Source organism: Tinamus guttatus, unplaced genomic scaffold, assembly GCF_059628265.1.
Source record: "Tinamus guttatus ecotype Peru unplaced genomic scaffold, ASM5962826v1 Tinamus_guttatus_pri_ptg000213l, whole genome shotgun sequence".
In the NCBI taxonomy this organism is placed as follows: Eukaryota; Metazoa; Chordata; class Aves; order Tinamiformes; family Tinamidae; genus Tinamus; species Tinamus guttatus.
In genome coordinates this window covers 7,541,101-7,553,579 of record NW_028288747.1, presented here as the reverse complement: position 1 = coordinate 7,553,579, position 12,479 = coordinate 7,541,101, and the positions used below count along the sequence as shown (strand labels likewise).

Sequence of the window (12,479 nt, the reverse complement as noted above, 5' to 3'; positions counted from 1 at the left end):
AGCTCGTTAGTTTTCAAGCGGCACTTCCTCCACGCCCAGCAACAGTGCATCCCTGTGTGTAAGAAGTAAGGCAGAGGGGGCAGGCGACCTGCGTGGATGAGCAGGGAGCTTGTGGCAGTGCTCAAGCAGAAGGCTGCGGTATACAGAATGTGGAAAAAAGGACAGGCCCCCTGGGAGAAATACAGGAACATAGTCAGGGAATGCAGAGATGCAACAAGGAAAGCTAAGGCACGTCTGGAAGGCAAGCTGGCAAGGGACGTTAAAAATAACAAGAAAAATTTCTTTAAATACATTAACAGCAAAAGGAAAATCAGGGAAAACGTGGGTTCGGTGGCCGACGGGATGGGCACCCTGGTTACAAATAACACAGAAAAAGCAGAGTTGCTCAATGCCTTCTTTGCTTCGGTGTTTACCAAGGGCAGCCCATTAGAGCCCCAGGCCCAAGGGACAAGAGAAGAAGCTGGTGGAGAGGAAGACCTGCCCTGGGTAGAGGAAGATTGGGTCAGAGAGCACCTAAGGAACCTCGATACCCACAGATCCATGGGCCCTGATGGGATGCACCTCTGAGTGCTGCGTGAGCTGGAAGAGGTCATATCTAAGCCACTCTCCATCATCTTTGAAAGATCCTGGAGAACGGGGGAGGTGCCGGAAGACTGGAAGAAGGCCAATGTCACGCCAGTCTTCAAAAAAGGCAAGAAGGAGGACTCAGGCAACTACAGGCCAGTGAGCCTCACCTCCGTCCCCGGAAAAGTGATGGAACGGCTCATACTGGCTGTTGTCTCCAGGCACATGGAGGACAAGAAGGTGCTCAAAAGTAGTCAGCATGGATTCACCAAGGGGAAATCTTGCTTGACTAACCTGATAGCCTTCTACGATGAAATGACCGGCTGGATAGACGAGGGGAGAGCGGTGGATGTCGTCTATCTCGACTTCACCAAGGCTTTTGACACTGTCCCTCACAATATCCTCCTGGGCAAGCTCCGGAAGTGTGGGATAGATGAGTGGACAGTGAGGTGGATTAGGAACTGGCTGGATGGCAGGGCCCAGAGAGTGGTGATCAGCGGTGCAGAGTCTAGTTGGAGGCCTGTAGCTAACAGGGTCCCCCAGGGGTCAGTCCTTGGTCCAGTCCTGTTCAATTTATTCATCAATGACCTGGATGAAGGCACAGAGTGCTCCCTCTGCAAGTTTGCTGATGACACGAAACTGGGAGGAGTAGCTGATACCCCAGAGCGCTGCGCTGCCATCCAGAGGGACCTGGACAGACTGGACAACTGGGCGGTGAAAAACCTCATCCAATTCAACAAGGCCAAGTGCAAGGTTCTACACCTGGGGAGGAATAACCCCAGACACCAGTACAGGCTGGGAACCGACCTTCTGGAGAGCAGCTCTGCAGAGAGGGGCCTGGGTGTCATGGTGGATGATAAGTTGACCATGAGGCAGCAGTGTGCTCTTGTGGCCAAGAAGGCCAATGGGATCCTGGGGTGCATTAAGAGCGTCTCCAGCAGATCGAGGGAGGTGATCCTGCCCCTCTACTCAGCCCTAGTGAGGCCACATCTGGAGTATTGTGTCCAGTTCTGGGCCCCACAGTGAAAGAGGGATGTGGAGCTGCTGGAGAGAGTCCAGCGCAGGGCTACAAGGATGATCAGGGGCCTGGAACATCTGCCCTATGAGGAGAGGCTGAGGGAGCTGGGCCTGTTCAACCTGGAGAAGAGAAGGCTGAGAGGGGATCTAATCAGTGTCTACAAGTACCTCAAGGGAGGGAGTGCAGAGGATGGTGCTGGTCTCTTTTCAGTGGTGGCCACTGATAGGACTAGAGGAAATGGCCGGAAACTGAAGCACCAAAAGTTCCACAGGAACTTAAGGAAAAAATTCTTAACAGTGAGAGTGACAGAGCACTGGAACAGGCTGCCCAGAGAGGTTGTGGAGTCTCCTTCTCTGGAGATCTTCAAAACCCGCTTGGACGCAGTCCTGTGCCACGTGCTCTAGGTGACCCTGCGTGTGCAGGGGGGTTGGACTCGATGATCTCTAGAGGTCCCTTCCAACCCTAAGCATTCTATGATTCTATGATTCATATAATTCATCAAAATAAGCTGAGCTACATGAAAATAGTAAGGTCACATATAAGCTTGCCCTCTTGGCTGCTACACTTTCTTTTTCAAAGAGTATTGCTCATTTTTAACACGACAGCTGTAAGTTGCACCCAGGGATCAGCCTCATTATGCTAGAAACGACCAAATCCAGCGCTCAAACCATACAACTCAGGATCACAAGCTGACAAGGAACAAGGGGAGAAGCAAATACATAGGAAAAGGTCATGGGCAAGGTGACTAATATGGGTATGTTTGATTGATGAGACACCTCTGTGTCCCTTTCTCCTTCTCTTTAGTGGACTTTGGCTAGTACATAGGATGCCACTCAAGCGCCGGGCCTGGCTTGCATAGCAGTCAATTGCAGAAACACATGGCAGCTGGATGCCAAAGGACTTGCATAAGGGCTCTGCAAGACCCTTCTCCCTCAAAGGGTGATGTATGGTCAAAACCACTAAAACCGTATCTTGGACCAGTAAGTCAACCCCAGCAAATGATCCTTTAAGCTTGTTATCATTATATGATAATATACTTTAGATTCAATTTTACATATCACTGTGCATTTGCAGACACAGCAAAATCTAGCACCTAAAACATTCAAGCATGATCTGTACTTCTGCACTGTGTTTATACGAGGAAAAATAAGCAGTCAACTAGCAGCCCTTGTGCTGAATTTTCAGACAAGGAAGGTTCATTTTCTTCTTATGTAAACCAGCAGAATCTGCTAGAACCTGGAGCTTCACATTTCATTTGCTTGTAAATGACTGCAGCTTTAAACCATTGGTTATGGTTTATTTATAGAATAATACAGAGTTCACAATTAAATGCCAAGCGGTAATTGAATCAAAGGATTCTGCTGATGCCTCGACTCACAAGGGTGCAGCTCAAGTGCTCCATAAAAGGGCAGCAGACCTGAGTCTAAATTACAGCCTCCAGTATTCAGTCTGGGATCACGCATTATGTCATGTAATGTGGCTAAAAGGATTATTATAATTCTGCAATAAATAAGAAAGTATCAAACAGCAGAATTCAGAATGCTTGCAGAGGCTTTCTGTTTGTGATGTGGGAGGCTAAAGATTACTCTGTATGAGAAATAAAGCTAGAGGAAAAGTATTTTGTAAACACATTTGTTCCTCAAAAAATACATTCCGAAGTTGTTATTTCCTAAAAGGGAAATATATCTTTCATAGATTAATCTACAGTAAATTCATAATGTTCTGCTACATGGTTATAACTGATTGATTCCAGATGCCACATAACTATTTCCTGGCATAATAGCACAATAATTATGCTATAGATGGAAAATATTAATTCATCTATCTTTGATGATTTATTGAATAAGCTTACAAACATTAAAATGTTAAATTTAGTTAATCGATATAAGAATAATACAAAGTGTGTATTTTTTTAGTATAAAAAGTCTTATCACAAAAATGGTTCACTCACAGATCCAATTCACAGATCCAATACTCTTTTATTCACATAAAAAGCCTGACTGTTAGCGCATTTGTCTTCAGGCTAAAATGAAAATTGCTTTTGACATACAAACTTTGTTTTGTTTTAGAATGTGCTTTCCTAATAACACGTTATGATAAACCTTATACACTTTTTCTCCATCCTGTCTAACAACATTTTGTGTATCCATGTGGCTCTGATCAAGACCACCAGCTAATATGTATTTTTATAGAGATGTTTTTCTTTTAGAAACTAGTTTCAGTCCATCACATGTTTACCCTGTATCCTTACAACTTGTTTATATCAGTCCATTAATTCTCTAAAATGGCCTGCACTATCAGTAATGTTATAGATGCCCAGCTGGAGAAGATACCTCAAGAAAATCAAGTCATGCAATGAACTGACATTTTTTTTTCTAAAACTTTTCTAAAGACTTCTATTCCCAGTTAGATATTTACAATAAACAACTAGTTTTCTAGAAGTGCTTGTAACCTCAGTAGTGCAAGTAATGTAAAAAATGGTCTCTTATTTTGTCAGATTTATCCAAAGTGACTGTGTTGTGCATAAAACCCTAATTATGATGAAACACGATTAACATCAGTACTTCAGCATATCTTATGGATATGCTGAAGGATGGCATAACATCTTCCTTGGCTGTTATATTGATAATCATCCTCATCTTCATCTATTTAAATATAATGAACATTTTTTTTCAATGTGAATAAAATCGAATGATTCAAATACTTGCAAAAAGCAAACAAATAATAATGATAGAGCAAGCTAAACAAGAATCATTTTGAAGTAGGCAAATGCAGAATTCTTCTCATGATGTTTACCTCTCTGCTTAGTAAAACATTCTTGCATTGTTTGCATTTTGCCAGGCAGATCTAGAGGCCGTATCTCTACCAGCCAAACTTACCTCTCCTTCTGTGGATTGTAAGTGCAGCTCTTTCCTACAGGTAGCCTTTAAGTCTCCTGCAGCTGCATTGACTTGCACTCCCCTGGGTGCTTCCATCACCAAAGCTCTAGTAGGAGATTCAAGTCTGAAAGACAAAAACAGCCCCTGAGGAAAAAAAAAAATTTACTGATCCATATCACCAGAAACCCATCCAGATTGAAAACCCAAAACATAAGCAGATACAAAATCTATTTTGAAAGACAAAGTAAAAATGAATAGCTAAATGTGTGATTCTTTCAGTATTCTCTATGGTCAACAAAAGGAAAAGGACTTGGGTTGGTGTTTAAATCCATTTCTATCTAAGTCTGCCTTTCAGCATGCAATGATATGTTTGCTTGCTTAGTGTCATTTTCAGAATATGGTACCTAATTTGCTTTACTTCATTAACACTAAAATATTGATACTTAAGATTCCACACATCTCTGTGAGTGCTACTGTAATGACAGGTTAATAACTAAAGTTGGCTTAGTGATGGATGACAAATATTCATTTAAATAAAAAACAAAACGCTTCTTAAAAGTTTTAAATAATGAATGAGTTTCAAAACTGGATGTATTAGTATGACTTTGTCTTGGCAGGATTAGTTGTGCTGTAGGAAAATGCAGCAGTGCTGTGTAGAAAGAAGAGGAAAAAAGAAAAATGTCTCTATTATTATTATTATCCTTTGCATGTATTTTTTCTCTTATGCAAAATACACTTTATCCTCTTTAACGCTGTTATAATCCTAACATTCTCATCATTTCTCCTCAGTGCAACTCTTGCTGTTCTTTCCCCTTCTCTCTGTACTCTGTGGTCATGACTCTTGATCAACTGTAATGAAGAGCTCTGATACACTCTACTATCTATCAGGTTTCTCTTGAAATGGAAGTACCAGTGCAAGGATTCTGAAGAAGCTGCACTGACACACAGAATAGCAAAGATGATCAGAGGAAAACTACTGAACTGGAAGCCAAAATTTGGATTCTAGCTGAGTTCAGACATAGACTTATTGCACAGTTCTGGTAAGAGCGAGACAAATCTCTTAATCTATTTATATCTCATTTCTTCAGGAATACAAAGACAGAACAGTTCCACTTTACTTGAACAAAGGCTGTTTGTAAGATGAAATGTATTAATGACAACTAGATGGCTAAAATGAATGGCTGGGAGAGAACACTGCATTTCCCTCTGTTAAAGAGGGAAATTTGCATTTTGATTTTTTGGGTTACATCCACCCAAAACTATGATGCACTATTAGATGCATAAAGAAACAAATATTTTGATAAAGTATTCGCTAGTGGAAAGCCAAATGAAAGACCAATAAATCAATGGAACAACAGAATTTCAGTGTATTTCAACTATTGAACTTTTTTCAGAGGAGTCATACAGCATAGTGATATATTATCAGTTTGAAACCAAAATGCCACACCTGTCTGCAAAGCAAGTCACTGCAATAGTGTCCATGAAATGTTTCTGATCGTTACATGGTCACTGACACTCAACACAGGGACAAAAAAGAAAAGCAATTATTTTGCAGGGCAAAACCAGACTTTTAGAGGACATCATTATTTGTAGGTGCCCATTAAAAATAAACAAATGCAAAATGTGCACCTACTGATTATTAAAGGAAGTGAAAACATTTTATCAAAGACACAGTTAACATTGTATGTTGATTAGGTCTGGTTTATGAAAATATGAAACAGTAGAACTGGTTGATCATTAATTAAGAGATAAGGCCAAAAAGAGATAAGGAACAAGTAAATGGAAGTAAAAATCAAAAATTCGTACTTGAATTTTTTTAAAATGATATTACTAGAGATCTCTTTACCAGATGCTTTCATTATTTTTTTGATAATTATATTATTAGACATAGAAGAAGTAAATCTTTTTGCATTTGCATCTGTTAGTCCATTTTCTTACCTCTTTTCACACTCTAAATACAGAGAAAATGATAGAATATTTTATGGTTATTTGTACCAGTGAAGAATCTAAGTATCATGAATCATTCAATTACCAGTCATCAATCAGCACCAGTGTTTTCAAGAAACTGGTCTGTGAACTAGTGATTTGTACAAAGCAGCAGAAAAGGGCTTTGCAAAAACTTTTAGAGAAGATGTTTCTATACTGGAAAAATCAACAAACAAAAACAAAATCAAAAGAGAAACCCAATTTTGATTTGTTTGCAATGAATGCCGCATAGGATTAGAGTGAAATTATATTAAACAATACTTAGGAACTGTGATATAGATAAGAAACTATGTATATCTGCTTTGTGTATCAGTTTCCATTTGTCATAAATCATGAAATATTCTACTATATAGAAATTATATATCAGGTAAAAAAAATCTTTCTTATGGCGTGTCACTTTTTTAAGCATGTGTTTGGACTTTATTAAAAGGGTGTATGCAGCAGGGAAGTCTAGCAAGAACGGCCATAGAAATTCGTGTCATATAACTGCAATCTAATCAACAAACACAGGTTAGACCTGCAAATATTGTATTTCAGTTACACTAGAATGATCCAGCACTCTGGTGAAAAAAAGGTTGTCGTATAAAAATACCAGATATTTAGCTACTGTTCTTTTAGTTATCATATAAATTTTAGACTTAAGGTTTTCAACAAGCACTGTGTTGCTTTAAGTAGGTTTTACCATGAATTCAAAAGAAATTGATTTGTGTGAATGTTGAATTACTGGGATACTTCTATTCCATATTTTTCTGCAACATATTTTTGTAATTTATAAATTAATTTCCCAGAGTATTTACATTTGCCACTGGTTTCAGATGCAACTTCTTAATCAAAAGTGCTCTCGGTTACATTTGCTACATTGAACTGAAAAGCTGTAAAATTTCTGGTTTAGTAGCACTGGAATCATTCTCAGACTTGATTGAAGTTTCCCAGCTGCCCATGTGGAAGACATTTTTCAAGAAAGGATAATTTTGTTATAAAATTACAAATTATTTTTCACCAACCAATGCCAGTGTGTAGCTCACAACTGTTTTCTTCAATTCTATCTTTTTTTTTTTTTTTTTTCTCTCATGAACTTTATTAGCTTAAACGCTTGCTAGTTTATTTAAAATGTAGATGCTGGATCAATTAAATTCTGAAATTGAAAATAAGTTGCTACTATTAGATATCTCTACACTTGGAAGAAGAAATTCAGCTTTTTCAGACAGCAGATGGATATTTTTAGGAGTTTCCTGAAAACATACAAATAATGTGTTGAAGGCATAGTCAATGATCTGAGAAGTCATTTTCAAACCCTTGCCATCTATTAGTAAAGGTACATGCCTATGTCTCTTTCACAATTACTAATATATATTTTTTCTTTTTGTACTTCTGATGAACTATATCTGAGAAGTGATATTGCAGCTGGACAATATGCAGCAGACGACTGGAAATGCAAAAACCTACGTACACAGGAAGACTATTTTCTCAGTGTTTGGAGATAAAATATTTTTGATAGATGCTTGCTTCGTATTTTTTTCCTTTGTCATATTTTGAAAGCTTTAATCTGTACTATAAACTTACTGTAACACTCCATATTGTAATATTCCTCGCTCCACAGAAGAGAGCACTATTAGAATAACACACCAAAAAATTGCTTTCCTTTCAGATTTACTGACAGCCTTTCAAAGCAGTATTTACTTCTGTAAGTGAAACATATTAATTCTTCCCAAAACAACAAAGAGCCATGATGAAGGCAAATAGTGCTATTCATAGCTTGAAATAACCATAAGTGTAGGAAAAATAGAGAGGCTTTTAAAACAAGCTTGTTTCAGTAACATAATTATTCAATTTTCCATACATGATGCAGACAGGAGATTTCTCTAGAGCAGAGAAAGGATTTTTCTTCTTTTAATTATCAACGGTTAATTTGTTGAAAACCACGAATTTCAGAGGACCAATGTTATATGAATTTGAGTTGAATTTATTTTGAATTATTGCTAAGAAAGGAATTTTTTCAAAATGATTTGAATATTTTGCTTTGAAGTTACTAAGACATTTCTCATCAGAAATGTAGAAACATTTATGCTATTTATATTTCAAAATGGCACTTGCTATTTACAAGCTGACCCAGATTGAATGAGAGAAAAATAATTTAAAAAATGAAACAAAAGCTTTCATTTGGGGTTTTAAAAAATATTTTAGGTTAACTACTTATGTATTCCTCCTACTCACAAGGGATATAATTTATCTATGTTAGTTTTGCTCTGCTGGCTAACAGAAGACAGTTCTTAAAATAGAAAGAAATAATCATTTGCATTTGCACAGAAGAATCTTCTGTTTGCTTCATGTCTTTTTAGGCAGGGGATTCAGCTCATACTATGTAGTAAAATGAATATGACATCTGAATTACTTGATCTTTGCAGACTTTTTACCTCTAGCAATGTGCAATTTGTATGCAAAAGGTAAAATTAAAAAAATATATTGCCAACCAGAGTACGCACAAGCAGGTATCCACTTCCTCCTCTTCTCCATCCTTCACCTACACCTTCCCATGTGTTTCATGCTAAAAAGCACCGCTCACTCACATACCCCGTAGAACTTAGGGCCTCCTTCCTTCAGTGAAATTACTTTATGCCCAGTTGGAGCGAAGACTTTTCTTCCAAAATGATTTTGAAAATCTGGTGCTCCAGAGAACTTAAAGAATTTTAAATATATTATCTCATCCCCATTATTCTATTAGTTAGTATCAAAAGAACAACTGGTGCCTCTGCACTCAAAAAAATGGAAAAAAAAAAAAAAAAAAAAAAAAAAAAAAACGTGAAGCCACGTTTTGGTCTTTATACTTGAAGGTCCATTGCATGGAGAATATCTTCATGCCACAGGGTAGAATGGATCTGGAAAAATGAATGCTGCAGCATTCTAGGAGCTTCAGAACTCTAGGAGCCTCTGGACTACAGAGAATTCCTATTTTCTCAGAAAAATTCAAAGACACTAACATGATCCCATGTTACACTTCCCTTTTTTAAGCGTTAATTTTTTTAATTTAAATTTAAATCTTTTTTAAGGAGTCACCATTCAATCAGAAGTTCCTTGTTTAGCTGCATTTGTCATTGCAGTGGGAATACTGTCAAAATAAAATTATTCAATCATTTTAATCTCATTCATATTACTTTCAGCTTTATATACAGGCATTTTTTACATACATATTTATAAATGACAAAAATTCTGCTTTAGCCCATTTACACCCTCTGTGAGATGCATGTGCTTCATTACTAAAAGAATTAAATTTCCTGAAACTTTTTATATTCTAGTGCTTTTAATCAAATTTTGGTAGTACTTTCATGATAAAATCCATAGTTTTTTGGAATGCAAAGCAAAATATGCCAGCCTCGCAGAGCCTTAGTTTTGTTCATGCATCATCAGGTATGCCTTTAACAAGAGGCAAAAGTCTCAAATATTCATGTTGAAGTTCCCTTTGACAACAGCAGCAACCTAAACTTTTAAGGGCAGAATTTGGTTGTCCATTTTGTGGCTCCACAAAAACGCTTTAAAACAAGGAGAAGTTAAGTTAAATATTTTGTGGCTTAGGCAATGGCCTGAAATCAGTAAGTACCAATATTACTTTTCTTTTCCAATATCCAATTCTCAAATCATGGGCAAAGCACTTACATAAAGTGGAAACTTTCTTGACTCGAGTCAGAACTGTAGTAAGACATTCAGAACAGCATTTGATGTTATGTCCAAGCTATGCATGTCATTGGCTATGGCATCTGTCAACATGACCTTATTATAACTCCTTAAATTCTAATGAACCCAGAAATCACCTCAATGGGCTCAAGTCTGAGCTCTAATTGACTTGTACGTGCTACTGGTATCAGCTCAGTCAGTCTGCATTATCACACCAACAATGAAAACCATGGAATATTTTAATGTTATTTGACACAGTTGATAATCAGGAAAGAGGAAAATAAAGAAGCCAAATAGCTTTTCCTTTCTTTTTTTTGCAGCAAATTCTATTCTCAAGTAAAACCAAGGCAAGCATGAAACTTGTAGCATAAGAAATATAAAACTATTCATTATTCTCTATGGTGCAGGCTATCCTACAAGTTCTTTGAAAAACTGTGGGTAGAGGCAATAGATGTCTCATGGTCAACAGAGTTAATGCTTTCATAAAGCAATCCTTTGCCTGGTTCTAGCACAGCTCTGTAACAAGAACCCCAACCCCACTCTGCACCCTTAATACTTCCAGAGCCTCCATGTCCTCTGTATACTTCTAGCCTGCCCACTAGGCAAAACATGTCATAAATCGAGGTAGGTTGAAAGATTAAGGACATTAAATGCTCCTCCAATTCAGAAAAAAAAATTAAAAAGTAACAAGCCTTTTATTATTGTAACTATAAGCTGGTTCACTTAAAATCATAAGGAAGTCTGTAAAACAAAAACCTTCTGGCTATCGCATCTGCACTACTTAGGTCTAAAGGTGTATACTGAAAGTTTTATGGAATAGGAGCATATCATGCTGTAAGTCTAATCAGAGAAATTACAGCAAAAAGGAGTTTGCAGGTATAACACAGCAATGGATAAACGTAACCTAAACCATGTCAGAAATGAGGTCTGAGGTACTGATTGGTATTGATGACCATTGTTCAATTTCCATTAAAAAAAGGCAAACTCTTTTATCTGGAATATCCCAGAAAATGAAAGACATTAGTAAAGCAAGGACTTTTCCTTCTAGTCCTGAGCTGTGGAACTAGAAGACCAAGTATTTTTTCAAAAGAAAATTTTGGATTGGCAAAATCTACCCATATTCTAGTTCCATAAAACTTTTATTTATCTTCAATCCTTTCATTACTATTTTCTTTAATGAAAGTTTCTAAGCAATGCCGTGAAATTTTGCATGATAAGAGCTGAGACTAAAAGGCCTAACATGATGTATAACTTGTTTAGCCTATTTTTCATCCATTTCACTGCTAGTGCTACCCTTGCCAACCATCCGTATTATAGTTTTCCATCATGAAAGATGTATTACAAATTTTGAATATTGGACGTTACTTTCACATTCAGTTAATTCACCAATAGGCACAGGGATTATCCAGCACCCTGACTCAACAATATGAATTTTGCTATCTATCACAGTACCCATACTTTTTTCTTTCATATCCCAATTCCCATGTCTTTTTTCTTCTGTTACGTCTAATACAATCACCTTTACTGAGCACAAAAGAAAATTATTCTTTCAGCTTAAGAGCCATACGTAGTTACCTTTAATTCCTACTGCACTCTCTCATCAAAGTAATTCTAAGCCTTTAATTGCTTTTGCTTTCTACTCCCTTTAATTTAATGTCTTCTGTATGTACGTATATGGAAGCTTGACTTCTGGCAATTCCCCAGATTTTCACTACAGCCTTGTGAATCTCTATTTTTCAATGAACATGTAAGTCAAGGAAAAGAAACACGTATTTTCACAGCTAGAGATAAGACTAAACAAATAGATTTCTGTCAACACATACACACAAATACTTAAATTACTATTTAAACAAACAGATTCTGAAAACATAAACAGTCATTATTTCCACTTTATTAAAAACAAATCCTCAAAAAGTAACTAGAACTTGAGATCTTTAAAAGTATTGTAGGAAAGCTGGATTGTCCTATTCTACTGAAACTTCACCCTTCTCATAAAATTTGTTACTATTTTATTTCTGGGTAAAATCATTGAGCAGAGTCCCAGTGCTTTTGTTACTCTCAGCCTATTCTCATCAATGTCAGTCTATCAATTTAATGTGAAGATTCCTTTCTGATGTCTTCTCTGGCTTCAGGCTTTTATAGAATAAATGCTTTGCCATTTTAGTAAACTACCCAGATATGTCCCAGAAAACGACTCTCACAAACTCTTTTAATTCTTATCAGAGTTAAAAGCCTATTAGTTTGGGTGGTTCCTTGCTGCTGATCAGTTCTCATCTCATTACGCCCAGCATTAGCCTTCAGGATTAGCTCATAGTCAACACTATGCTAAGCTTGACATGAAAGTGGAAAAAAATATATTAAAT

At 37.2% G+C, this 12,479-nt stretch overlaps 1 protein-coding gene across 1 annotated transcript in view; it reads right to left on the bottom strand.

The window, feature by feature from the left end:
• Positions 1-12,479, bottom strand: part of SGCZ (sarcoglycan zeta) — a 391,368-nt gene that overhangs the window by 7,288 nt on the left and 371,601 nt on the right. The window contains exon 7 of the mRNA XM_088524689.1: positions 4,462-4,585. Coding sequence (XP_088380815.1) covers positions 4,462-4,585 — 124 coding nt within the window. The remainder of the gene's footprint in view (positions 1-4,461; positions 4,586-12,479) is intronic.